At 60.2% G+C, this 27224-nt stretch overlaps 3 protein-coding genes across 4 annotated transcripts; 1 reads left to right on the top strand and 2 right to left on the bottom strand.

Annotated features, from left to right (window-relative positions):
• The first annotated feature begins 2103 nt into the window (after positions 1-2103).
• LOC134525057 (endothelial cell-selective adhesion molecule-like) lies at positions 2104-13156 on the top strand. Its single transcript, XM_063355510.1, has 8 exons — positions 2104-2254; positions 2535-2600; positions 5284-5441; positions 9732-9945; positions 10023-10178; positions 11616-11738; positions 11864-12002; positions 12680-13156. Exons 1-8 carry the CDS (start codon positions 2104-2106, stop codon positions 13023-13025), a joined length of 1353 nt encoding a protein of 450 aa, XP_063211580.1. The 3' UTR covers positions 13026-13156.
• Positions 13157-14294: 1138 nt separating this feature from the next.
• NRGN (neurogranin) lies at positions 14295-21105 on the bottom strand. Of its 2 annotated transcripts, none has more exons than XM_063355262.1 (3): positions 20923-21102; positions 18079-18285; positions 14295-14464 (listed from the first exon to the last, which is right to left on the bottom strand). In XM_063355262.1, the coding sequence occupies exons 1-2, from the start codon at positions 20935-20937 to the stop codon at positions 18079-18081; spliced, it is 222 nt and encodes a 73-aa protein (XP_063211332.1). In that variant the 5' UTR covers positions 20938-21102; the 3' UTR covers positions 14295-14464. The 2 variants fall into 2 exon arrangements, with proteins under 2 accessions (XP_063211332.1, XP_063211333.1); XM_063355263.1 differs by lacking the exon at positions 14295-14464 and adding an exon at positions 17689-17765 and having other exon boundaries at positions 20923-21105.
• Positions 21106-22135: 1030 nt separating this feature from the next.
• On the bottom strand, positions 22136-27181 carry SPA17 (sperm autoantigenic protein 17). Its single transcript, XM_063355509.1, has 5 exons — positions 27136-27181; positions 26609-26782; positions 25460-25530; positions 25003-25328; positions 22136-22226 (listed from the first exon to the last, which is right to left on the bottom strand). Exons 2-5 carry the CDS (start codon positions 26760-26762, stop codon positions 22136-22138), a joined length of 642 nt encoding a protein of 213 aa, XP_063211579.1. The 5' UTR covers positions 26763-26782; positions 27136-27181.
• Between the last annotated feature and the right edge of the window lie 43 nt (positions 27182-27224).

Here is a 27224-nt window from a genome sequence, read left to right as displayed (position 1 = left end):
GCTCCGGCCCTAAATCCCATCGGGATGCTCCTTCGCCCGCATCCCCGTGGAGTGAATTTGCTCCGGGGTCATAATTTGGCCCCCTCCCCCCCCCCCCAAAAAAAAAAGTCCCTCCCGAGTCCCGGGATGCGATGCCGGAGGGAGCGGGAGGACGAAACCGCAGGGAAAAGATGCTTTTGAGCCCCAAAACGGGTGGTTTTCCTTGAAGTTCGCTTCCAAACATCCCGGCCCCACCCTGTGGGATCCGTACGGGAGCGTGATGGGAAAAGCAAACCGGGGGGTGATGCTCGGCATCCCCAATCCCTTCCCTATTCCCAATCCCATCCCATCCACGTTCCCATCCCGATCCCATCCCGTTCGCCTTCCCAGTCCCATCCTCATCCCATTCCCACTCCATCCTCATCCCATTCCCACTCCATCCCATCGCCGCCTCCTTCTCCCAACCCCGGGGGGGGGGTTGAAGCCTGTTTCTATCTATAGCAAAGTCACGTCGTCGTCTTATTATTTTATTTAATTTTTCTTTTTTTTTCTTTTTTTTTTTTTTTTTTTTTTTTTTTCCTTTTCCCAAATTTGGCCTCTCCGGAGGATACGGCGCTTTCTGCCCCCACCCCGGGGTCGTGAGAAAAGCCGCCGGGGATTTTCCCAAGGGATGCCGCTCCGCGGCCCAGGCGTCTCCTATCTGCCCGGTTATAAATAGTCGGAATTAAGGGAAAAGGAGACGGGGGGGGGGATAAAATCAAATCCCAAATTAAAAAAAAATAATAATAATATTCCGGGTGCCCCTGTCGCCTCGCCGAGATGCTCCTTGACCTTTTTCCAGGGTGGGTTTGGGTTTTTTTGGGGTTTTGGGGGGTTTTTTTTTGGGGGGGGGGGGGGGGCGGTTTTCCGGCCGGATTCCCGCCGGGGATTTTACATCCCAAACCTGGGCTTTCGGATTTCCTTTGGGTGCTGGTTTCACATGACTCCGGCGCCTTAATCCCACGGAGCCGGGTCATCAAACCTCCAGCCCATAATACTCCAGGGGTTAATAGTTTATGGGGAAGGTTTTTTGGGGGGGGGGGGTCAGGGCCGAGCCTCGAGCCGGGAAGCAGCTATTTCGTTTTGGGGTGAAACGACGCGATTTGAGGTCAGAATTCCATATAAAGGAAGGGGATTGAGGCGGCTGCGGGAACGCGGGGACGGAACGGGATTAGTTTTTTTCCGTAGGGGAAAAAAAAAATCGAAAGGTGAATTTTAAAGGATTTTTTTGGGGTTTTTTCCCCCCGAGGGAAAAAATTAAAAGCGTTTTTAAAGGGAAATTTAAAGTATTTGGGTTTTTTTTTGGTTTATTCCGTCGGGAAAAAATTAAGGATGTTTTTAAAGATTACATTTAAAGGTGTTTATTCCCTTGGTGAGGGGGGGGGGGAAATAACAAAAAAAATCAGGGTTTTTCAAAGGTACTTTTAAAGGTCAACGGAAAGGTTATAATTTTTTATTTTTTTTTAAATTTTATTTATTTATTTTTCTTTTTTTTCCAACGGGCAAAACTCCTGGCAGATGGGCTGGAGCGGAGGGAAACCCCCCGGGCAGGTGCTGAGCTCGGGGCGCTGGATAAAAATCCAGGTTTTTTTTCAACCCAAATAGCAATCGGGAAGGTCCCAAGATTCCTCCCCCCCGCCCCCCCCCCCGCCCCGATACGCGTATTCGCGCCGGGAGCGGCTTAATTTTTTCGATCTGGTTAAAGCATTAGAGGATTTGAAGCGCGGAGGTGGCTAAAGCCGGGGCTGATGCCAAAGGGTTCGGTCCCGTGCCCGCCGCTCGAGCACCGGGAATTTTTTAGGCTCCGAAAATTCCCAGCTGAGGAATGTGGGGGGGGGAAAGGAGATTTTTTTTTTTTTTTTAAATTTTTTATTTAGGAATCGAGCATCCTCCGGCCTCCGGATCCGTCCGGTTGGAATGGGGGGAGGACGGAGCCGCGGTCGGCTGTCACAGTCGTCATTAGGTTTCAGAGTGAACGCTGGGCGCGGGAAGAGCAGAGGGAGCCTGGGCTGCGCCTGGCGTTGGCGGGTTGAGCCCCACGGGGCTCTTTTCACCCCCGGGAGCGGGACGGAAAACCCCCAGCCGATGCCGGAGCATCTTTCCCCCCCCCCCCCCCCCACCAACTCCGGCACCCGGATTTCTCCGGAGACCCCCAGCGCCCTTTGGCCCACCCCCCCTGGGATCGCTACTGTCGTCGCTTTAATCGTTATTACGCTATTAGCGCTATCCCGTCCCCGTAATTAAGCACGCAGCGGCGCTCGACGTAATTAATAACAGTAATAATATTAATTCTTGGGCGGGCTCCCCGGCGCCCGCCCGCGTGTGTGTGTCCCCCCCCCGTCTTCGTCCGTCGTCCCCCCCCCCTCCGACGCCAGGACTTAAGGGTTTATGTTCTTAACCCGAGGGAGCTATTTTTAAGCATCTTCCCCAGACCGGGGCCCGATTTCTCCCGGTTTTTTCACCGGAGAAAGGAAATTTGCGTCTTTTTTTTTTTTTTTTTTTTTTTTAATTTTTAGTTCTTGTTGAATTCCTGGGAAGACTTTATCGGCCGGAGCAGAGTTTCCTGCCCCGGGAGCTGGAAGGTTCCATCCGGAAACCGTGCCGATGCCTTGCCGGGAGGGGGGGGATGAACGGATGCAGGAGGAGGCTAAAAATACCCCCCCACCCCCCCACCTCACCCCAGCGCCTTGTTTGCCTCTTCCCACCCTGGAAAAATCCCATGGAAACCTCCGAGTCCAGAGGGAAGAGGGCAAAGCCGTCGGAGGCTCCCTAAATCCTTCAAAAGCGGGGATATTTCCCCAAACCCCAGGCGGCGGAGCGAGGATTTGGGATGCCGGGGGAGCATCACGCTGTTCCCCCCCGCCCGCTGCCTCCCCATCCCAATCCGGAGCATCCCTGGGGCGCTGGCGGGAGCGGGGCCAGCCGGGGACACGGATCGATGGGCAGGATGCGGGGATGGAGCCGCCGGGATGCGGGTCCTCGCTGGCATTCCCCTGGGAAAAAAAAAAAAAAAAACAAAAACCCCGCCGCAGACCCGGCCCTCGCCTGATCCGATTAATTTTCCGGCTGAGCCTTACGGGCAAAGCCGGGGAATAATCTTCCCCCGGAGCCCAGCATCCTTCTGCGCTCCGTGGTGCCCGCTCCCGTCCTGATGCCTGCCCCCAGTGGGCTCTGGGGATGCTGGGGACACAGGGACGGGGTATTTGGGATGGGTGGGATTTTTGGGACGGGACATCGGGGATAGGATATTTGGAATGGGATGAGTTGGGATGGGACATCTGGGATTGGACGGGATGAGATGGGATAGGGTATCTGGGATGGGATGGGATATTTGGGATGAGATGAGATGGGGTGTTTGGGATGGGATGAGATGGGATACTTGGGATGGGATGTTTCAAAAGGGATGGGACGATTTGGGATGGGACATTCGGGATGGGATGAGATGAAGTATTTGGGATGAGATGAGATGGGATCTTTGGGATGAGATGAGATGGGGTATTTGGGATGGGGTATTTGGGATAGGATACTTAGAAAGGGATGAGATGAGTTGGGATGGGACATTTGGGATGGGACAGGGTATTTGGGATGGGATGAGATGGGATGGGTTATTTGGGATGGGAAAAGATGAGATGGGATATTTGGGATGGGATGGCATGAGATGGGATGGGATGTTTGGGACGGGACATTGGGGATAGGATATTTGGAATGGGATGGGACATTTGGGATTGGACGGGATGAGATGGGATAGGATATTTGGGATGGGATGGGATATTTGGGATGAGATGAGATGAGATGGGGTGTTTGGGATGGGATGAGATGGGATACTTGGGATGGGATGTTTCGAAAGGGATGGGACGATTTGGGATGGGACCTTTGGGATGGGACAGAGTATTTGGGATGGGATGAGATGGGATGTGATATTTGGGATGGGATGAGATGAGGTATTTGGGATGAGGTATTTGGGATGAGATGAGATGGGATCTTTGGGATGAGATGAGATGGGATGTGATATTTGGGATGGGATGAGATGAGGTATTTGGGATGAGATGAGATGGGGTATTTGGGATGGGGTATTTGGGATAGGATACTTAGAAAGGGATGAGATGAGTTGGGATGGGACATTTGGGATGGGACAGGGTATTTGGGATGGGATGAGATGGGATATTTGGGATGGGATGGCATGAGATGGGATGGGATGTTTGGGACGGGACATCGGGGATAGGATATTTGGGATGGGATGGGATATTTGGGATGAGATGAGATGGGGTGTTTGGGATGGGATGAGATGGGATACTTGGGATGGGATGTTTCGAAAGGGATGGGACAATTTGGGATGGGACATCGGGATGGGACAGGGTATTTGGGATGGGATGGGATGAGATGAGGTATTTGGGATGAGGTATTTGGGATGAGATGAGATGGGATCTTTGGGATGAGATGAGATGGGGTATTTGGGATAGGATATTTAGAAGGGGATGAGATGAGTTGGGATGGGACATTTGGAATGGGACAGGGTATTTGGGATGGGATGAGATGGGATGGGATATTTGGGATGGGATGAGATGAGTTGGGATGGGACATTTGGGGTGGGATGGGATGAGATGGGATATTTGGGATGGGATATTTGGGATAGGATATTTAGAAAGGGATGGGATGGCATGAGATGAGATGGGGTATTTGGGATGGGATGAGATGAGTTGGGATGGGACATTTGGGATGGGATGGCATGAGATGAGATGGGGTATTTGGGATGGGATATTTGGGGTAGAATATTTGGGATGGGATGGGATGGAATGGCCTCCCAGTTTAGCACCAGCAGGAAAAGGGGGGATGCTGGGGAGAGCTTGTGAGGTGCATACGGGTGTCTCCCCCCACCCCAGATCCCACGGGATGGAGGACCTGGCACCCCAACACTGCGCTCACGGCGGGTGCCCGGCCGTGGGAGCTCCTGGGGAAGAAACAGCAGCCCCTGGGGGGGCGGGGGCGGATTTTCAGCCGGAGATTTTCCCATCTCGGGAGGAGGAAAGGGGGATGGGAGGGCTCGGCATTGTCCTGCATCCTCCGGAGCGGCCGGAAAGCCCTTCCCGCGGCAGGGAAGGAGGAGAAATGTCTTCCCGGCCCAACCTCCCGACGATAACCTGGGAGTGTTGGGGTTTCCCTTGGGAACGGGGAGGTTTTTCCAACAATCGGCGGGGTTTTTGTGGGAAAAAACGGCACCTGGGGTTGAGTCACGTCCCGTTTTCTTCCCTCTCCGGCCGTGAGCAGGCGTCTCCTCAGCCGTGCTGGAGGTGCACGTGGGGACGGGCTCGGTCTTCTCGGTGGAGGGGCAGCAAGCGGTGCTGCCCGCCTGGTACACCAGCCGCTCCCAGAAGAAGCCCTACATCACCTGGCTGCTGGATAAGGAAGATGCCGACCCCTTCCAGGTCAGCGGTGGGGCGGGGAGGGAGGGGGACCCACCGGGAGGAGGCCATGGTGGAGGGGTGCTCATGGTGTCCGTGACGGGGATGCGCCCGTGATAGGGGGGAAGCTTCTGGTGCCCATGATGAGGTGAAGCTCGTGGTGCCCACCATGGAGAGGTGCCCACCATGGGATGGTGCCCATGGTGGGAGAGAAGCTTACGGTGTCCACGATGAGGTAGCGTCCATGATGGGGTGAAGCTCATGGTGCCCACCATGGGATGGTGCCCATGGTGGGAGAGAAGCTTACGGTGTCCACGACGAGGTAGTGTCCATGATGGGGTGAAGCTCATGGTGCCCACCATGGGATGGTGCCTGTGATGGGAGAGAAGCTTACGGTGTCCATGATGAGGTAGTGTCCATGATGGGGTGAAGCTTATGGCGCCCACCATGGGATGGTGCCCATGATGGGAGAGAAGCTTATGGTATCCACGATGAGGTAGTGTCCATGATGGGGTGAAGCTCATGGTGCCCATCATGGGGTGGTGCTCACGGTGAGGGGGAAAGCTCATGGTGCCCACCATGGGATGGTGCCCGTGATGGGAGAGAAGCTTATGGTGTCCACGATGAGGTGGTGTCCACAATGAGGTAGTGTCCGTGATGGGGTGAAGCTCATGGTGCCCATCATGGGGTGGTGCTCACGGTGAGGGGGAAAGCTCATGGTGCCCACCATGGGATGGTGCCTGTGATGGGAGAGAAGCTTACGGTGTCGACAATGAGGTACTGTCCATGATGGGGTGAAGCTCATGGTGCCCACCATGGGGTGGTGCTAGTGGTGGGGGGAAAGCTCATGGTGCCCACGGTGGGGGAATGCTCGCGGTGGCCATCATGGGGAGGCGCCCGCCATGGAGTAGTGCCCATGGCGCCCACGGTGGGGGGGAAGCTTGTGGTGTGTCCCTGTTGAGGTGGTGTCCATGATGGGGTGAAGCTCATGGTGTCCACCACGGGCAGGTGCCCACCATGGGGTGGTGCTCATGGCAGGGGGAAAGCTCATGGAGCCCGTGACTGTGCGATGAACACGATGGGGGAATGCTCATGGTGCCCATGACGGGGAGGCGCCCATGATGGGGGGAACCTCATGGTGCCCACAGTGGGGAGGTGCCCACGATGTCACGGATAAAACACCTCGAAGGAAGGCCACCAGAAGAGCAGCAGGAAGGAGAGGCAGCCGCTCCAGCCAGGAAGCCAGCTTCTCCGGGCGCCCAGCTGAGGTGCCTCCATGCAAACGCATGGAGCACGGGAAACAAGAGGAGTTAGAGGCGTGTTCACGCCGCCAGGGCTGTGATCTCCTTGGCGTCACGGAGACGTGGTGGGATGACTCCTATGACTGGAGTGTGGGAATGGAGGGATACAGGCTCTTCAGGAAGGACAGGCAGGGGAGACGAGGAGGGGGTGTTGCCTTCTATGTCAGTGACCAGCTGGAGTGCACGGAGCTCCACCTGGGGATGGATGAAGACCCAACGGAGAGCTTATGGGTCAAGATTAACGGGAACACAGGGGCAGGGGACATTACGGTAGGGGTCTGCTCCAGGCCTCCTGACCAGGACAACAGAGCGCATGAGGCCCTCCACAGACATAGGAGCGGCATCGCGTTCACAGACCCTGGTCCTCATGGGGGACTTCAACCACCCCGATACCTGTTGGAAGGACAACAGAGCGGGGCACGAGAAATCCAGGAAGCTCTTGGAATGTGTCGATGACAACTTTCTTCCTCAAATGGTAGAGGAGCCAACAAGGAGAGGAACTATTCCGGAGCCTGTCCTTACCAACAAGGAGGACGTTCCTGGTGGGGAACGTCAAGCTCAAGGGCGGCCTCGGCTGCAGCGATCGTGAAGTGGTAGAACTCAAAATCCTTCGGGCAGCGAGGAGAGCACGCCGCAAGCTCACTACCCTGGACTTCAGGAGAGCAGACTTTGGCCTCTTGAGGGACTTGCTTGGCTGGGAAACATGGGAAAAAGCACTGGAGGGAAGAGGGGCCCAAGAGAGACGGTTAGTATTCAAGGATCACCTCCTCCAAGCTCAGGAACATCCCAAGAATGAAGAAGTCAGGCAAAAATGAGCAGGAGGCCTGCATGGATGAACAAGGAGCTCCTGGAGAAGCTCAAGAGCAAAAAGGAGGCCTACAGAGGGAAGACGTGGGCCCTCTCCAGAAGGAGGCAGGAGACCTGGTCACCCAGGGGATGGAGAAGGCTGAGGTGCTGAATGACTTTTTCGCCTCGGTCTTCACCGGCAAGGGCTCCAACCACACCACCCAAGTCGCAGGATGCAAAGGCAGGGGCTGTGAGAATGAAGAGCCGCCCACTGTAGGAGAAGATCAGGTTCGGGACCATCTGAGGAACGTGAAGGTGCATAAGTCCACGGGACCGGATGAAATCCATCCGCGGGTCCTGAGGGAGCTGGCAGATGAAGTCGCCAAGCCGCTTTCCATTGTATCTGAAAAGTCGTGGCAGTCCGGTGAAGTTCCCACTGACTGGAAAAGGGGAAACAGAACCCCCACGTTCAAAAAGGGAAAAAAGGAAGAGCCGGGGAACTACAGGCCGGTCAGTCCCACCTCTGTGCCCGGCAAGATCATGGAGCAGATCCTCCTGGAATCTCTGCTGAGGCACATGGGACATAAGGAGGTGACTGGTGACAGCCAACATGGCTTCACCAAGGGCAAGTCGTGCCTGACAAATCTGGTGGCCTTCTACAGCGGGCTTACAGCGTTGGTGGATAAGGGGAGAGCAACCAACGTCATCTACCTGGATTTATGGAAAGCGTTTGGCACTGTCCCACACGACATCCTGGTCTCTAAATTGGAAAAGCAGGGATTTGATGGATGGACCGCTGGGTGGATAAGGAACTGGCTGGATGGCCGCGCTCAAAGGGTTGCGGTCAACGGCTCGATGTCCACGTGGAAACCAGTGACGAGTGGCGTTCCTCAGGGGTCAGTACTGGGACCGGTGCTGTTTAACATCTTTGTCGGTGACATGGACAGTGGGATCGAGGACACCCTCAGGAATTTTGCCGGTGACACCAAGCTGTGTGGCGCGGTCGACACGCTGGAGGGAAGGGATGCCATCCAGAGGGACCTGGACAGGCTGGAGAGGTGGGATCACGGCAACCTCATGAAGTTTAAGCAGGCCAAGGGCAAGGTCCTGCACCTGGGTCATGGCAATCCCAGGCACAAGGACAGGTTGGGTGGAGAATGGCTGGAGAGCAGCCCTGAGGAGAAGGACCTGGGAGTGCTGGTGGACGAGAAGCTCAACATGAGCCAAAAACATGCGCTGGCAGCCCAGAAACCCCCCCGCAGCCGGGGCTCATCCCCAGCAGCGTGGGCAGCAGGGCGAGGGGGGGATTCTGCCCCTCTGCTCCGCTCGGGGGAGACCCCCCTGCAGTGCTGCCTCCAGCGCTGGGGCCACCAACAGCAGAAGGACACGGAGCTGTTGGAGCGGGGCCAGAGGAGGCCCCGGAGATGCTGGGAGGGCTGGAGCCCCTCTGCTGGGAGGACAGGCTGAGAGAGCTGGGGGGGTTCAGCCTGGAGAAGAGAAGGCTCCGGGGAGACCTTCCAGCCCCTGCCAGTCCCTCAAGGGGCTCCAGGAAAGCTGGGGAGGGACTCTGGAGCAGGGAGTAGAGGGATAGGATGAGGGGTGATGGCTTCAAACTGGAAGAGGGGAGATTTAGGTTAGATATTGGGAAGAAATTCTTTGCTGTGAGGGGGGGTGAGCCCCTGGCCCAGGTTGCCCAGAGAAGCTGTGGCTGCCCCATCCCTGGAGGGGTTCAAGGCCAGGTTGGCCGGGGCTTGGAGCAACCTGGGCTGGTGGGAGGTGTCCCTGCCCGGGGCAGGGCGTGGAACCAGATGATCTCTAAGATCCATTCCAACCTGAACCAGTCTGTGATGGGAGACGCTCATAGTGCCAACGATGGGGAGTAACCCACAGCGGGGGGGAAGACCGTGGTGCCCATGATGGGGAGGTGCCCACGATGGGAAGGTGCTCGTGGTGCCCATGATGTGGTGATGCTCATGACGGGGCAGTTTCTCATGGTGCCCGTGACGGGGGGGGTGGGGGGCGGTGTGGCACGACCCTTGTGGTGCCCATGGTGGGGAGATGCCCGCAGTTCCCGTGCCGTGGATGCTCATGGCAGGTGAGGATGGAGGGGGCTCATGCTGCTCCACAAAATTTAGGATCTGGGGGCTGAGGGGGGTGGGGTGGGGTGGGATTTCCTCTCCTGCAACACAATCCGGAGGTGCCTGAGCGGGCGTTTTCCCCCGCGCAGATCCTGACCTACCTGGACGGGGTGGTGAAGGTGGAGGAGACAGAGCTGAAGCCCCGCGTGGGGTTCCTGCACCCCGTCCTCTCCCACAACATCTCGGTGTTCATCAACGCCACCCGGGAGCGCGACTCGGGCCAGTACATGTGCACCGTCAACGTGGTGGACGATGTCACCAGCACGGGCAAGAACATCGGCGTCATCAACCTCACCGTCCTGGGTAAGGCTCCGCCGGTCGCCCCGGCTCCCTTCAGCGTCCCCCGTGGTGTCCCTCGGGACTAACGTCGGTGCCCGCAGTGCCACCGGCCGCCCCGACTTGCCGGCTGCACGGCGACCCCACGGTGGGGGCCAACGTCACCTTGAGCTGCACCTCCGAGAAGGGGAAGCCCTCGCCCGCCTACCAGTGGCAACGCACGGCCCCCACCCTGCAGGTCTTCTTCCCCCCCGCCCACGGTAAGGTGGCACCCCCGGGGCGGGGTGGGGGGAGCGGGATGGGGGGGACACACAGGGGGAAGCGGGGTGGGAGGAGCGGAAAATCCCGAGGAGCTTCAGCTGGGGGATGCTTTTGGTTTGGTCCCCTTAATTCGGCCCGTGCCTGGATTATCCCCTTAATCCTGCCTGTTCCTGCCCATTCCTCGGGGGAATATCCCCTGAACCCTGCCCGTGCCTGGAATATCCCCTTAACCCTGCCCGTTCCTGCCAATTCTTGGAATATCCCCTTAAATCTGCCTCTTCCTGCCCATTCCTCAGGGGAATATCCCCTTAACCCTGCCCGTGCCTGGAATATCCCCTTAACCCTGCCCGTTCCTGCCCATTCTTGGAATATCCCCTTAAATCTGGCTCTTCCTGCCCATTCCTCAGGGGAATATCCCCTTAACCCTGCCCATTCCTGCCCATTCCTCAGGGGAATATCCCCTTAACCCTGCCCGTGCCTGGAATATCCCCTTAACCCTGCCCATTCCTGGATTATCCCCTTAACCCTGCCTGTTCCTGCCCATTCCTCGGGGGAATATCCCCTGAACCCTGCCCGTGCCTGGAATATCCCCTTAACCCTGCCCGTTCCTGCCCATTCCTGGAATATCCCCTTAACCCTGCCTGTTCCTGCCCATTCTTCAGGGGAATATCCCCTTAATCCTGCCTGTTCCTGCCCATTCCTCGGGGGAATATCCCCTGAACCCAGCCCGTGCCTGGAATATCCCCTTAACCCTGCCCATTCCTGCCCATTCTTCAGGGAATATCCCCTTAACCCTGCCCGTGCCTGGAATATCCCCTTAACCCTGCCCATTCCTGCCCATTCCTCAGGGGAATATCCCCTTAACCCTGCCCATTCCTGGATTATCCCCTTAACCCTGCCCGTTCCTGCCCATTCTTGGAATATCCCCTTAACCCTGCCTGTTCCTGCCCATTCTTCAGGGGAATATCCCCTTAACCCTGCCCATTCCTGCCCATTCCTCGGGGTAATATCCCCTTAATCCTGCCTGTTCCTGCCCATTCCTCGGGGGAATATCCCCTGAACCCAGCCCGTGCCTGGAATATCCCCTTAACCCTGCCCATTCCTGGATTATCCCCTTAACCCTGCCTGTTCCTGCCCATTCCTCAGGGGAATATTCCCTTAACCCTGCCCATTCTTGGAATATCCCCTTAACCCTGCCCGTGCCTGGAATATCCCCTTAACCCTGCCTGTTCCTGCCCATTCTTCAGGGGAATATCCCCTTAACCCTGCCTGTTCCTGCCCATTCTTGGAATATCCCCTTAACCCTGCCTGTTCCTGACCGTTCTTGGAATATCCCCTTAACCCTGCCCGTTCCCGCCCAAGGAGGCAGGGGGATGGGCAGGGGGGCGCGGGCAGGGGGGTGGCCGCGGGGCAGCGCCCGAATTTCTCTCACGCAGACCAGGCCAGGGGCACCCTCAAGCTGACCAACCTCTCCCTGGAGATGTCGGGTCTCTACGTCTGCGCGGCCGAGAACCGCGCGGGTTCGGCCGAGTGCAGCATCGTCCTGGAGGTGCACTCAAGTGAGTACGTGTCGGGGTGGGGGGGACACGGTCCCCACGCGGTCCCCGTGGGAATAAAGAAGGAGGCGAACTCCCCCCCGGCCCTCGCCACCTCTCCGTCTCTCTCTGTCTCTCTCTCCCGGCAGCTAGCACCAAAGCCGTCATCGCTGGCGCCGTGCTGGGCTCCCTGGGCGCCCTCGCCACCGTTGTCTTCTTCGCCCGGCGGGTCGTCGGCTACCGGAGGAAGAAACGGGACGGCCAGGAGGAGGCAGCCAATGAGATCAAGTGAGCGCCCCCCCCCCCCCCCCCCCCCCCCCCCCGCCTCCCGTGGAGGAGGTTCAAATCATCGCTAGGTTTCAGAGTTAACAGGAGTGGGGAAAGGAGGTTTCCATCTGTGGGTAGTCATCATTAGGTTTCAGAGTTAACCAGCAGGGGGAAGGTTTCCATCTGTGGCCAGCCATCATTAAGTTTCAGAGTTAACAGGAGGAGGGGGGAAGTTTCCATCTCTGGCCAGTCATCACTAGGTTTCAGAGTTAACAGGGGAGGAGGAGGTTTCCGCCTCTGGCCAGCCATCATTAAGTTTCAGAGTTAACAGGAGGAGGGAGGAAGTTTCCATCTCTGGCCAGTCATCACTAGGTTTCAGAGTTAACAGGAGGAGGGGGGAAGTTTCCATCTCTGGCCAGTCATCACTAGGTTTCAGAGTTAACAGGAGGAGGGAGGAAGTTTCCATTTCAGAGTTAACAGGGGAGGAGGACGTTTATCACCTCTGGCAGCCATCATTAGGTTTCAGAGTTAACATTTTCCACCTCAGTTTTCCCCCCCTTTCCCTCGTGCTCCCCTGTTTTGGGGTCCAGGAGCTCTACGCAACCTCGGACTCCCCGTTGCTTCGGGGGGGGGGCGGCGGGACGGGGAATGGCGGGGTTCCCTGTGCCGATCTCTCCGACGCTGTCCCCTCTCGGCAGGGAAGACGCCGTGGCCCCCAAAACCCCCACGTGGGCCAGGAGCCCGGCCTCGGACACCATCTCCAAAACCAGCACCTTGTCCTCCATCGCCGGCACCCGGGAGAGACCCTACGGGGCCAAACCCCCCTCCGACACCGCCTCCATCCTCACCGGCAGCTACCGGGGACCCCCCCCCCGGGGAGGGGGGCGTACCCCCAATCTCTCCCCCCCCGCCGTTAACGGCACCCCCCAGCGCCGCCAGGAGCCGGCCGCCCCCCCGGCATCGTTGCCCCCTTCCAGCTTGGCACGGGCGGGCGCCGTCCCCGTCATGGTGCCGGCGCAGAGCCGAGCCGGCTCCTTGGTGTGACACCCCCACCCCCCCCCCCACAACCCAAAAAAATGACACCCCCTCCCCCCCCCCCCATTTTCTGGGGTGGGTTTTTTTTTCCCTTTTTGGGTTATCTTCTGGGTTTTTTGGTTTTTTTCTTCATTTTAAAAGAGGCCTCGAGCAGCTGGACTCATCCTGGGGGTGTTTAATGGGTTTGGGGGCGGCCTCCCCAGGTTTGGGGCGGGGGGGGTTGAAGGGGGGGGGACCGAGTCTCCCTGTAACACCCCAAAATAGGCCCGGCCCCACCCAGAGGGGGGCAGTCATCTTTGTCGGGTTTTTTTTTATATATATATATATATATGTATCAGTTGAAACAGGGGATTTTTCATAAAAGAGCATTAAAAGCCGGGGGGGGGGGGACGGGGGGGGTGGGAAGCGCTTTTTTTTTTTTTTTTTTAGGGATTTTTCTGAATTAAAAGCTGGCCGCGCCGCCCGGCGCCGCGATTTTTGGGTGAGTTTGTGGGGATCGAGGCGGGTGGCGGGTCTCGGCCGTCCCTCTGAGTGCCGGCGGCGCGGCGGCTGTGTGATGTCACGGCGGCTGTGTGATGTCACAGCGGCTGTGTGATGTCACGGCGCACGCACACACCCCTCCCCGCCCCGCCTCCAGGGTCCTCGGCGTGGCGTGGTGGCACGCGTGCCTTGTCACCCCCCCAAGACCTGTCTGGCGCCGTGACGTCACGCCCTGTGTCGGGGAGGTGGAGGGGGGGGGGTGATGTCACGACGAGCATCGTGGCATCCCGTGTGACGTCACGCCGGCTGCCCCATGTCCGTCGGTGATGTCGTGCGCGCCCGCGGGATGTCACCCCCTGCCGTCGCGCTGCCGGCAGTGACATGACGCGCGTGTGTGACTCTGAGCGCCTCTAGCAGTGACGTCACACGCCCCTGTACGATGTCACACCAGCCGTCGTGTGCCCGGCGGTGATGTCACGCCCCCCCGACCCGCGGCCGCAGAGCGTCACACGAGCTCTCTCCCACCCACCGGCGGCGCTGCGCCCGCTTGCGTGACATCAGCGCACACCCTGCCGTGACGTCAGCGCGCCCGGGCGCTGTCGCACCGGCCAGCGACGTCCCGCACTGGCGCAACGTGACGTCACGGCTGGGCATCACCCGCCCGCCTTCCCCCTCCCACCCCCCCACCGGCCACCCCCGTGACAATCCCACCTCCGCCCCGCTGTGACCTCACCGCGCCGCCGTGACCTCACCGCTCCGCCAGGTGACAGTCGGAAGGCGCCAAGGACAGGCCGGGGCTCTGGCAGGGACCTTTATTGGGGCGGGGGGACCCCGGGGCTGGGGGGGGCAGCCGGGGGCAGGGGGGACCCCGGGGGGCACATGCAGGGGGTGGCGGGGGGCAGCGGGGGGTCCTGGGCCTCGGCGGGGGCTCGGCGGCGATGGGGGGTCCGGGGAGCAGCCGGCGGCCCCTGCAAGCAAGGAGAGAGCGGTCAGCGCGGGCACCAGCCCTGCCTGCGCCCTGCCTGCGCCCTGCCTGCACACTGCTCCTGCCTGCACTCTGCCCGTGCCCTGCTCCTGCCTGCACTCTGCCTGCGCCCTGCTCCTGCCTGCGCCCTGCTCCTGCCTGCACTCTGCCTGTGCCCTGCTCCTGCCTGCACTCTGCCTGCACCCTGCTCCTGCCTGCACTCTGCCTGCACCCTGCTTCTGCCTGCGTCCTGCCTGCACACTGCTCCTGCCTGCAGCCTGCCCCCTGCTTGTGTCCTGCCTGCACCCTGCCTGCATGCTGCTCCTGCCCCCTGCCTCTACCTGCGCCCTGCCTGCGCCCTGCTCCTGCCTGCGCCCCGCTCCTGCCTGCGCCTTGCCTCTGTATCCTGCTGGCACTCTGCTCCTGCCTGCGCCCTGCCTCTGCATCCTGCCTGTGCCCTGCCTGCACGCTGCTCCTGCGCCCTGCCCCTGTGTCCTGCCTGCGCCCTGCTCCTGCCTGCGCCCTGCCTCTGTGCCCTGCTCCTGCCTGTGCCCTGCAGGTGTACAGCCCCTGCCTGCACCCTTCCTGCATACTGCTCCTGCCCCCTGCCTCTACCTGCGCCCTGCCTGCACCCTGCTCCTGCCTGCACCCTGCCTCTGTATCCTGCCTGCGCCCTGCTCCTGCCTGCGCCCTGCCTCTGCATCCTGCCTGTGCCCTGCCTGCACACTGCTCCTGTGCCCTGCTCCTGCCTGCGCCCTGCCTCTGCACCCTGCCTGCGCCCTGGTCCCGCACCCTGCCCCGGCCCTGCCTGTGCCCTGTTCCTGCATCCCACTGCCGCGACCTGCCCCCTGCCCGCCCCCTGCCTGCACCCGCTCCCATGCCCTGCCTGCACCCTGCTCCTGCCTGCACCCTGCCTCTGCACCCTACCTGCGCCTGCGGCCTGTCTGTGCCCTGCTCCTGCGTCCCACTGCTGCGCCCCTGCCTGCGCCCTGCCTGCACCCTGCCTGCCACCCGTCCATGCCCTGCTCCTGCACCCTGCCTGCACCCTGCCTGCACCCCTCCTCCCGCACCCTTCTCCTGCACCTTGTCCACCTCCTGCCCTGCTGCCGCTGCATCCTGCACCCTCTCCGTGCCCCGTCCCCTCCCTGCCTGCACCCTGCCCGCACCCTGCCCTCTTTGCACCCTTCCCACGCCCTGCTCCTGCAGCTTGCACCCTCTCCGTGCCCTGCCCACACCCTGCCTGCACCCTGCCCGCACCCTGCCCGTGCCCTACTTGCAGCCGCCCACGCGCTGCCTGCACCTTGCCTGCGCCCTGCTCCTGCACCCTTGTCCCTGCCTGCGCCCGCTCCTGCCTGCAGCCTGCCCTCACCCAGTCCCAGACAAGCAGCCGGGAGCCCCCGGGGGGGGGGACGGACACCCAGCCTGGGCCCCCCAGGACAGAAGATACTAGTGGGAGGGGGGGGTACCCAGCTCAGCCCACCTAACGAGGGAGCCCTAATGAGCCTCATGGCCCTAATGAGCTTCACAGCAGCTGCTTCCCCATTGCAGCCCCACAGCATCCGCACGGAATCCTCACTGCCGCCCCACTGCTCCTCCATTGCACCCCCCCCCATTGCATCCTTGTTGAATCCCCCCCCCTGCACCCTCAGTTCATCCCCTCTGCGCCCTCCCTGCATCCTCAGCTCATCCCGCTGCATCCCCAGTGTATCCCGACAGCATCCTCACTTCATCCCCACGGCATCCTCCGTTTATCCCCGCTGCATCTCCACAGCATCCTTGGTTTATCCCCACTGCATCCCGAGCGTAGCCCCACTGCATCCTCAGGTTATCCCCCCTGAATCCCCACTGCATCCCGAGTGTATCCCCACTGCATCCTCAGGTTATCCCCACTGCATCCCGAGTGTATCCCCACTGCATCCTCAGGTTATCCCCACTGCATCCCGAGTGTATCCCCACTGCATCCTCAGGTTATCCCCCCTGAATCCCCACTGCATCCTTAGGTTATCCCCACTGCATCCCTAGTGTATCCCCCCCTGTATCCCCACTGCATCCTCAGTTTATTCCCCCTGTATCCCCACTGCATCCCTAGTGCATCCCCACTGCATCCTCAGGTTATCCCCCCTGAATCCCCACTGCATCCTTAGGTTATCCCCACTGCATCCCTAGTGTATCCCCCCTGTATCCCCACTGCATCCCTAGTGTATCCCCCCCTGTATCCCCACTGCATCCTCAGTTTATTCCCCCTGTATCCCCACTGCATCCCTAGTGCATCCCCACTGCATCCTCAGGTTATCCCCCCTGAATCCCCACTGCATCCTTAGGTTATCCCCACTGCATCCCTAGTGTATCCCCCCTGTATCCCCACTGCATCCCTAGTGTATCCCCCCCTGTATCCCCACTGCATCCTCAGTTTATTCCCCCTGTATCCCCACTGCATCCCTAGTGCATCCCCACTGCATCCTCAGGTTATCCCCCCTGAATCCCCACTGCATCCTTAGGTTATCCCCACTGCATCCCTAGTGTATCCCCCCTGTATCCCCACTGCATCCCTAGTGTATCCCCCCTGTATCCCCACTGCATCCTCAGTTTATTCCCCCTGTATCCCCACTGCATCCCTAGTGTATCCCCACTGCATCCTCAGTTTATTCCCCCTGTATCCCCACTGCATCCCTAGTGTATCCCCACTGCATCCTCAGTTTATTCCCCCTGAATCCCCACTGCATCCCTAGTGTATCCCCCCCTGTATCCCCACTGCATCCCTAGTGTATCCCCCCTGTATCCCCACTGCATCCCTAGTGTATCCCCACTGCATCCTCAGTTTATTCCCCCTGAATCCCCACTGCATCCCTAGTGTATCCCCCCTGTATCCCCACTGCATCCCTAGTGTATCCCCACTACATCCTCAGTTTATCCCCACTGCATCCCTGCTGCATCCCCACTGCCTCCCCACTGCATCCCTAGAGTATCCCCCCCCGGTATCCTCAGTTCATCCCCACTGCATCCCCACTGCATCCCAGTTCCAGCCCTGCCACACACACACGTGGCCGCGCCGGCAGCGAGACCTCCCCGTCGCTAACCCCAAACCAGCCTTCCCAGTAGCCGGGGCCGTTCCCCGCTCACCACGCCGGCACGGCACGGCACGGCACGGCACCGGCACGGCACAGCCACCCCCCCCCCCGGGCCCCACTGCCACGCGGCCTCGGCACCCGTGGGCGCTTTTTAAATTTACCTTTTCCTGCCAGGAGACTGTGACACAGGCTTTTAAAAATAGCATGTGCTGAGGCGAGGCGTTCGGGGTGGTGTTGCTAAGGGAGAAATTCAATTCAAATCTAGGGCTTCGCCTTCCCGTGCTAACTACTACGGCGCGCTCACAAAATTAGGGCAGGCAGGGGCTGCCTGCTGCCTGCCTGCGGGCTTTCCACCTCCTGGGAATAACCCCCCCCCGCCCCGGCCCCGCTTCTCCATCCCGAATCGGCACGGGGAAGGATGCTGCATCCCCAGCCGGCGCCGGGCAAGACGTTCCATCCCCAACCCGCGCGGGGAAGGACGCTCGGCGCAGCAGCCTCATAAAAAAATGACCTAATTTTGGGGTGGGATAAGGGAGATTTGGGGGCGTACCTAGTCGCCGTTGCGGAGGTCGCCGCCGCGGGTGCTGTTGGCGCACTCGGCGTCCTTGGTTTTCCGATCGATCTCCCCCCCTTTGATCTTCTTGCGGGTCATATGGCCGCGGAAACTAGCCTGGATCTTGGCGGCCGCCGCGTTGGCGTCGGGATCGTCCAAGGGGATGTCCAGGATGTCCTCATCCAGCTTCGTGCAGGCTCCCTCCTGCCGGTGGCAACGGGAGGGTTATGGCCAGTGACGCCCCAAAAAGGGCATCTGTCCCCCCAGTTTAATCCGTTAAATAAGGTCCTAAATTAGCCCCCCTGCTAAAAATTAGGGTCCTTTGCTAAAAATTAAGGTCCCTTGCTAAAAATTAGGGTCCTTTGCTACAAATTAGGGTTCTTTTTGCTAAAAATCAGAGTTCGTGCAGGTGTCTCGGGGGGGATTTTCAACTGCAGGTGTAGCGGCAGAAGATGCTTCACCCCACTGTTGGTCCCTAAATTCCACACACACCCCCTGCCCCCCCCCCTGCCAGACCACCCGGCTACAAGAAGCCTGACCCCAGCCAGCCCCGTTGAGGCCGGATCCTGCTTTTCGGAAGGAGAGGAGCATCCATTGGAGCAGAGGTTGAGAATTTTGGCACCCGGGGCGGGGGGGGGGATGTCACGCGGCGCAAACCGAGCTGGCCGTGCCTCAGTTTCCCCCCTCCCCTCGCAGCCTGTTGCATCCTCCCGCATCCCTGCTCAGGGCTTGGGTTGAAAACACCAGGAAATTTGGGAAGGGAACGATGCCGGAGGTGGGGTGGGGGGGAAAAAACCCCTTCCCTCAGGATAAATCACTGCAGCCCACTCCCTTCCTGCCGCGTCCCACCGGAGCGGTTGGACTTGATGCCGAGGTCAAGGGCCGGGGTGGGAGGGGACGGGAAAAATAAAAAAAAAAAAAACAAAAAAAAAAAACCATGGGAAAAACAAACGAGCCGGGAGCGAGCCGGCGTTGGATGCTCCGGTGTCGGCAACGCTGCCGTGCATCCTTTGCATCGCCCCGGGAGCGCTTTAAAGGAGGGTTGTTTTTTTTTTTTTGGGGGGGGTGTTTATTTGGAAGATGCAGATTTGGGGGGGGGGGGGGGGCGGGGGGGGAAGGGGGGAGAGGGATGCTCTTCCCCTCCATGTGCGCCACGGCTCCGCAAAGTTGCTCGGGTTGTTTTACCGTCGCGAAAGGCGAGGGGAGCAAAAGAGCGGCGGCGGCGGCGGCTTAAGTGACGGGTCCGAGGTGGAAATGATATAGCCAGGGCGGAAATGTTATAGCCAGGGCTGGAAATCCTATAGCCAGGGGGAGGAAATCCTATAGCCAAGAGAGAAATCCTATATTCAGGGGAGAAATCCTATATATGGGAGGGGGGGGAACACCTATATCCAGCGGAGAAATCCTATCTCCAGGGGGAGGAGATCTTATATCGAAGAGAGAGATCCTATATCCAGGGGCGAAATCCTATATTCAGGGAAGGAAAAAACTGTGTAAGGGGCGGACATATCCTATATCCAGGGAGAAATCTTAAATTCAGGGGAGAAATCCTATATTCAGGGGAGAAATCCTATATCCAGGGGGTGAAAACCTATATCCAGGGAGAAATTCTACATCCAGGGGGAGAAATCCTATATCCAGGGGGAGAAAACCTATATCCGGGGAGAAATTCTACATCCAGGGGGAGAAATCCTATATCCAGGGGGAGAAAACCTATATCCGGGGAGAAATTCTACATCCAGGGGGAGAAATCCTACATCCAGGGGGAGAAATCCTACATGCAGGGGGTGAAAACCTGTATCCAGGGGAGAAATCCTACATCCAGGGGGAAGAATCTATATCCAGAGGGAGAAATCCTATGTGCAGGGGAGAAATCCTGTATTCAGAGGGAGAAATCCGATATATGGGGGGAGAAATCCCATATCCAGGGGGAAGAAATCCTACATCCAGGGTGGGCTTTGCCTCTCTGGAGAGGGCGGGGGGGTGGCTCTCCGCGCTGCTGGCTGAGCAGGAGAGGGGGAAAAGGGAAAAGAGGGGGAAAAGAAGGGGGGAAGGGAAGAAAAAGGGGGAAAAAGGGGGAAGGGAGGAAAAAGGGGGGAAAGGAGGGGGGAGAAGGAAGGAAAAAGGAGGAAAAGGCTGTGGTTTTCTGTCGGATCAGCTCCCGAAGCCGGCTGGCGGCCGGGAGGCGAGGGGTGCTCCCCCCTGGGTGAAGGTGGAGGGGCGCAGCCCCCTGCTCGCCCCGATTTATCCCTGTATCCATAAGGAATCTCTGATCCCACCTGGAAAGTAATCTGGGGGGGCGGGCGGGGAGAGAAAAGCAGACACCCCCCCGCCCCCCAACACCTTGTCTGGCATAATTTGGGGATGGGAAGGGGGGGGTACTTTTCCTGACCGGGATGCTGGCCGGGCTGCGGAGCGGCTGCCAGCCCTTGGCGGGACGGATCCCGAACTGGTGTGAAATGGGGGGGTGGGGGGGGTGGGGGGGGTGGAAAATGAGGAGGGGGTCGGGAGTGGCGGGGGGGGAGTGGAATATGGGCCTGGGGGTTTGCAGCAGCGCTGATGAGTTGGGGGGGTGGGGGGGGGGGGAACGCAGAACTGGTTGAGCTTTTGGGTGCAGCACCCACGGCAGCATCACCCCCCCACCCCCCCCCCCCCGCAAAATCCCCTCCGCTGCCCCCCCACCCCGCTCCAGCCGGGGGACCAGTAATAATAATAACAACAATAATAGTGAATTAAATGCAGAAAAGCGAGATGCTGGGGATGGTGGTGGCGGGGAGGGGGGAAAAAGCCGGGGCGCGGTGTTGGGGGGGTGGGTGTTTGCGGGGGGGGGGAGAAACCTACATTGCAGCAGTCCATGGCGGAGGACGGGTGGGTGGCCAGCGATGGGCGAGGGGCTCCGGCAGGGTCTCGCTTCCCCGGCGACTCTCCCGGCGCAGGTGGCAAGTTGAGCGGAGCCGCTTGCCTACGTAATGCGCTTTCCTCCGGGCGAGCCTATCAGCCCTACACCCCTGCCAGCCTTTTTTTGGGGGGGGGGTGGGGGGGGGGGGGAGTGGTGTTTCTTATATATATATATATTTATTTCTTTCCACACCCCCCCCTCCCTTTCTCCTTTTTTTTTTTTTATTTTTTTTTTAATTTTTTTTAATTTTTTTTTTTAATTTTTTTTTTTCTTTTTAATTTTTTTTTTTTTTTTGCCGCCTCCTCCGATTTTTCTTTCGCAGCCTCCAACTCCCTCCTTCAACGCTTAAAGGAGCCGGCGGCTCGCCTCGAGAGTTTCACCGGAATAGAAAAAAAATCGGGCGCGGAGGAGGCGATCCAATATTTAACGGGGCTTTCGGGGCTCGCCCTCGGCGCGGCGGCGGGTTTAACCGGGCCCTGCCGAAATTTGCAGCAACTTTTTTTTTTTTTTTGGGGGGGGGGGGATGATGCTTGGCTTGGTTTGCCCCCCCGCCCCGGGTGGGCAAAATCTTCCCGACCTACTTCGGGCTTGGTCCCGAAGGCGGGTGAGGATGAGGATGGCGAGGATGAGGATGGCGAGGAAGGGTCCCACTGCGCATCCGGGGTGACGCGCCCAAACGCGGTTCCGTGCAGAGGAGGGGGCTCCGCTTTCGGGGTTTTTGAGGGGGGGGAGTGTCCCTTCCCCCCAATGCTCGCAGCAGCATCCCCTCGCCCCAAATTTGGGGGGTTTTCCAGCCACACCTGCAAACCCAGGCATTTTCCCAGCCCTCGGAGCTACCTCCGCACCCCGCTTCCACCCTCGGACCACGCCGAGGTGCCGGGGCGAGATGGGGGGGACCCCAGGAAAGAGGGGGGGGGGACTCACAGGGGGAGGCAAGGGGTTGCAGCCCGGAGCCCCCCGCCTCGCCCGCCTCGCTCGCCTCTAATCTGGGTTTGGGAGTTGCTAAGCAACCGCATCCGTCGCCCATGGGCTCCGCACACCGGTACCGGCTCCGGCCGGCCCCCAAAATGCGGCTTGGCCCCCCCCAGACGGGCACTGGCACCCCCTGGTCTGCCCGTGCAGTCGGGGCACGCTGCGCTCCCCAGCCGGGCTCGCTCACGGGGCCGTGTCCTGCTCGGAGGTCTGGTGGCACTGACCTTCCTCTTTGCCATCACCGGCATCATCATCATCATCCTCCTCACCGTCCCTGTGAGCATCCCTGTCCCAGTGGCATCACCATCCCCATTTCTGGCGCTGCCACCAGCCCTGTCGCCATCCGCATCCCTGTCCTCATCCCCATCACCTCCACCACCATCGTCCCTGTCCCCATCCCCATCATCATCCCCATCCCTGTCCCCATTCCCAACTCCAAGCCCATTTCACCGTTCCCATCCTTGTCCTCATGCCCATGCCATCCCCAAACTCAACCCCATCATCATCTCTCTCCCCATCCCTGTCCCTGTCACCACCCCCATCATCACCTTCATCCCTGGCCCCATCCCTATCCCTATCAGCAGCCCTTTCCCTCTCCCCATCCCTGTCTCCACCACTGTCCCTGAGGCTGCTCCAGCCGGGGCGGAGGCGGTGGCATCTCCTGCCCCCCGACACCCCCAGCTCCCCAGGGCACCCAGACCACCCTGCTCATCATCCCACCCCATCCCCATCCTGTCCTCATCCCCATCCCATCTCATCCTCATCCCCATCCCCATCTCATCCCATCCTATCTCCATCCCCACCCCATCCCATGCAATGCCCATCCCATCCCATGCCATCTCATCCCATCCCATCCCATGCCATCCCCATCCCATCCCATCCCCACCCTGTCCCATGCCATCCCCATCCCATCCCATCTCATCTCATCCCATCCCATCCCATCCCATCCCATCCCATCCCATCCCATCCCATCCCATCCCCATCCCCATCTCATCCCATCCCATCCTATCTCCATCCCCACCCCCATCCTGTCCTCATCGCCATTCCATCCCATCCCTTCCTCATCCCCATACCCATCTCATCCCATCCCATCCCACCCCATCCCATCCTATCTCCATCCCCATCCCATCCCCACCCCGTCCCATGCCATCGTCATCCCATCTCATCCCATCCCATCCCATCCTCATCCCCATCCCCATCCCCATCCCCATCCCCATCCCCATCCCATCCTATCTTCATCCCCATCCCATCCCCACCTGTCCAATGCCATCCCCATCCCATCTCATCCCATCCCATCTCCATCCCCACCCCATCCCATGCCATCCTCATCCCATCCTTATTCCATCCCATCCCATCCCTCTTCCCACCAGCCCAGTGCAGGGGGGCAAAAGTTGCTCCGCTCCAGAAAACCCTGCTCCGGCTTCCAGGCGAAGCCTCGGCTGGGATTTTTAGACCGGAAAACGATCCCTTTCCCTTTTTTTAGACCCTCCACATCCATCGCCGCCCGCTGCAGCGAGGGGAGACGTGGCGTTTTGCGGGGAGCTGAGCGGAAAGGGATTTTGGGATGATTCGTGCGTCAAAGATCTGGGAAAACTATCTCCAAAACTAGGATGCAAAATGCTGGGAAGATTATCCTGCTACCAGTAAACCCCAAAATTTCACAAAACCGGGGCGGGGGGGGGGGGGGGGGTTGGGAGCGGTTTCCAACACAAGAGCGGTCAGCATCCCGTTTTTCCAGCGGCGCAGGGCCCCGCCACCATCCCCAAAATCCGCTCGGGCCCGCGGCCCCCCGGTCCTGGCAGAGCCACCGAGCGCCGGCATCTCCCGCAGGCTGCGGCTGCGGAGGAGGGACGCCAAATGCCAGAACATTTCTAATCATTAACGGCGGGTTTTGAGCCCGTTCCAGGCTCTGCGTTTTCCTTCTCCGGGCCCCTTCATCCCAGAAAACATCCCATCCTGGCGTGCGCGCGCGTGTGTGTGGCGGGGGGGCGACGTGGAATATCGGGGTGACTCTTTTCCAGGTGCTCCAGCGCCTCTTGGATCCGAATCCCGATAAAATTTTGGAAGCGGGGGGTGGGGGTGGGGGGGGAACGGGCGCGGCGGGCGGGGGGGCGCGGGGTCCTGAGGGGTTTTTGGCTTTTTTTATTTAAAAAAAAAAAAAAAAAAATCCTTTAAAAACAAGGCGGAAAAAAAATAAGGAAAATCTGATATTGGAAAGGTGCCCTGGGCGGGCAGCGTTCCGGCTGCCGAAGCGGGAGCTGGCAGCCGGCGTTGGGGGTGGGGGGGGGTCATGGCGTAGCCGGTTGGCATCGGCCCCGCCAGCTTATCTTCGCCCCCTGCCCCCCCCCCCCGCCCCCCAATCCCTCCTTCCTGTTTTTTCCCGGGGGAGCCGCCGCCGTGGGCGAGCGATATGGGGACAAACAGGAATGGGGCGGGGGGGGGGAATGGGGTGAACATGGGTGTCACCCCCACCCCCCCCCCAAAAAAAAATAAAAAAAGCAGCCAGTTTTGCCGCAAACCCCATCACTGGTTTTTTTGTTAATTATTTTTTCGACATTTTTAAACCATTTTGGGGGGCGGGGGGGGAAAAACCTCACATTTCACCAGTTTGGATGGGATGGGGCGAGGCGCTCCCCAAAATTCCCGGGGATTTCGGTGCTTGGAGGGCGCGGGGCGGGGGGAGGACGGAAGAGGAGCAATGTCACATCCCTCCCTCCGGCAGGGACACTACTCAATTTTTGACAAACCCCCCCCCCCCCCCCGCCCCAAGGGATGAAGGGGCCTAAATATAGAGCCTTAAAATATCATCTCGTGCTCAGCCCGGCCCCTAAACCCGGGTTTTTTTTAGGGAAAAAGAAGTCCCAGGTGAGAATCGTTAATAACGGCGGGGACCTCGTTAAGAAAAATTCTCATTAACAAAGCACCGCAGTGGGGCTGGCTGGCGGGGGGGGGACGGGAGATCATCGCCCGCTCCCCAGAGGAGGGCAGGAGCCTGGTGGGGAAATCGAGGTGTTTTTTGGGTTTTTGGTTTTTTTTTTGAGTCATCCCACCCCAATTTGGGGTTTTTTTGGGGGGGGGCCAAACGGGGGATTTGGAGCAGGCCCCGGGGGGGGCCCTTTTCCAGAGGGTTACGGGGGCGTGCGTCCCCCTCTCCCCCCGGGGATCCGTTCCTCTCTGCCGCATCCCCAGGGAGGATTTTTGGGGAGGAATTTTGGTGGTTTGGTGCTGGCAGTTTCCCCCCCCCCTCCCCCCCGCCTCCGGCCCCGGATGCTTTTTTGGGCTCAAACAGCCCGGTTTTGGGTGCGGGCGCTGTGTCCCTTACCGTGCCCGTGCTCCCCATCTTCTCCTCCTTCTCCTTGTCCTCTTTCTCCTCGTCCTGCGGGAAAAGCAGGAAAAATGTGAAATTGAGGTGGCAGAGGATGAGGGTGGGGGGCACCGGAGGTGGGGGGGGGGGTCCCGGCCCTTCCCCCCGGGCACCCCAAATTCTCCGGGGGGGGTGAAGCCCACCTGGACGGGGGGCTGGGGGAGAAGGTGGTCCTGCTGCCGGGCTTCCCGCGCCTCCGGGTCGGCTGAGCTGCCTGGGGGAAGAGGAGGAGAGTGCCAGGTGGGATGGGCACACGGGGCCTGACACCCCGGGGACGGGCACACGGGGCAGGCCTGACACCCTGGGGATGGGCACATGGGGCCTCTCACCCCAGGGATGGGCACGTGGAGCCTAAGACCCCGGGGACGGGCACGTGGGGCAGCCCTGACACCCCGGGGATGGGCAGACGGGGCAGGGGGGATGGCACGAGGGATGGGCAAGGTGCTAAGTCCCCTAGGAGGGCCAGGGGACAGGCACAATGCCACGGGTGATGGGCAGACACAACGCCATGGGTGATGGGCACACGGGGTAGGCCTGACACCCTGGGTGATGGGCACAGGGGGGGCAGGCCTGATGCCCTGGGTGATGGGCACACAGGGCAGGCACAACGCCTGGGGTGATGGGCACATGGGGCAGGAGTGACGCCATGAGCAATGGGCATGTAGGGCAGGCACAATGCCCTGGGCGATGGGGACACAGGGCAGGCCTGATGCCCTGGGCGATGGGCACAGGGGGCAGGAGTGATGCCATGAGCAATGGGCACACGGGCAAGCCTGATGCCTGGCGTGATGGGCATATGGGGCAGGTACAACACCCGGGGTGACGGGCACACGGGGCAGGCCTGATGCCCTGGGTGATGGGCACACGGGGCAGGCACAACGCCTGGGGTGATGGGCGCATGGGGCAGGCCTGACACCCTGAGTGATGGGCACACGAGACAGGCCTGATGCTCTGGGCAACGAGCACATGGGGAAGGCATGACTCCATGGCTGATGGGCGCATGGGGCAGGCCTGATGCCCTGGGTGATGGACGCATGGGCAGACATGATGTCATGGGCAATGGGCACATGGGGCAGGCCTGACACCCAGGGTGATGGGCACAAGGTGAAGGTCTGACACCAGGGGCAATGGGCGCATGGGGCAGGGACTACGTCATGGGTGATGGGCACACGGGCAGGCCTGATGCCCGGCACATGTGGCAGCAATGATGCCACACAGGATGGGCAGGCAATGCAGTGTGGGACAGGGGATGGAAGCGCAGGGCTGGGCACTGCCGGGCCGGGACAACTCACCCTCTCTCTGCTCCAGCAGCTTTTGGAAGTGCTGAGCGGCGAAAGCCACCACATCGGCGGGCTGTGCCCGCAGCACCTCCCATGCCAGCCCCTCCAGGAGGTTTTGGAAGCCGTCGGGCAGCCGTAGAGTGATGTTGGAGAAGGGGGTGGACATGGCCGCCTCTCCCGGGCCCCCTGCCGCCGTACAACCCGGGTCAGAGAGGTCCCGACCGGGCGGCGGGGGAGAGCGGGAGGCGGCGGGATTCGAACCCTCGGCTCCGAGGTGGAGCGCAGCGCCGCCGCCAGGGGGCGCTCCCCTCCCCGCCCGCCGCGCCTGCGCACAGCCCGCCTCCCCACGGCGCGTGCGCGGCGGCCTCCCGGGCGGGGCGGGACCAGCGGCCGCGGAGGGCCCGGCTCCCCCCTCTCTACCCCGGTTCCCCCCGCGGTTCCCCCCCGGTTCCTCCCCGGTTCCCCGGATCCCCCCCGCTGCCCCTCGATCCCTCCCGGCCCCCCTCGGCCCCTTCCCCTCGTCCCCGGCCCCCCCCCACCCGGCCAGGCCGCGCCGGCGCCGCTGGCTGTGGTGAGGACGCTGTCGCTTAGCAACCGTCCCCCCCTCCCCGTGCCAGGCCACGCCCCC

This window comes from Chroicocephalus ridibundus, chromosome 18, assembly GCF_963924245.1.
Source record: "Chroicocephalus ridibundus chromosome 18, bChrRid1.1, whole genome shotgun sequence".
NCBI classification, from domain to species: domain Eukaryota; kingdom Metazoa; phylum Chordata; class Aves; order Charadriiformes; family Laridae; genus Chroicocephalus; species Chroicocephalus ridibundus.
Note: the sequence above shows the minus strand (reverse complement) of the source record. Positions and strands in the feature narration are given on the sequence as shown.

Bases quoted from the DNA above. Each gene is read 5' to 3' on its own strand.
- LOC134525057 (XM_063355510.1), top strand. From the start codon at position 2,104: ATGCCGGAGCATCTTTCCCCCCCCCCCCCCCCCACCAACTCCGGCACC. The intron at 9,946-10,022 runs GTAAGGCTCCGC...CGGTGCCCGCAG, and splicing joins CATCAACCTCACCGTCCTGG to TGCCACCGGCCGCCCCGACT. The intron at 11,739-11,863 runs GTGAGTACGTGT...CTCTCCCGGCAG, and splicing joins CGTCCTGGAGGTGCACTCAA to CTAGCACCAAAGCCGTCATC.
- SPA17 (XM_063355509.1), bottom strand. From the start codon at position 26,762: ATGTCCACCCCCTTCTCCAACATCACTCTACGGCTGCCCGACGGCTTC. The intron at 25,531-26,608 runs GTGAGTTGTCCC...CTCTTCCCCCAG, and splicing joins GCTGCTGGAGCAGAGAGAGG to GCAGCTCAGCCGACCCGGAG. The intron at 22,227-25,002 runs GTGGGATGACTC...GGATGCTCACAG, and splicing joins CAAAAAAACCCCAAATTGGG to GGACGGTGAGGAGGATGATG.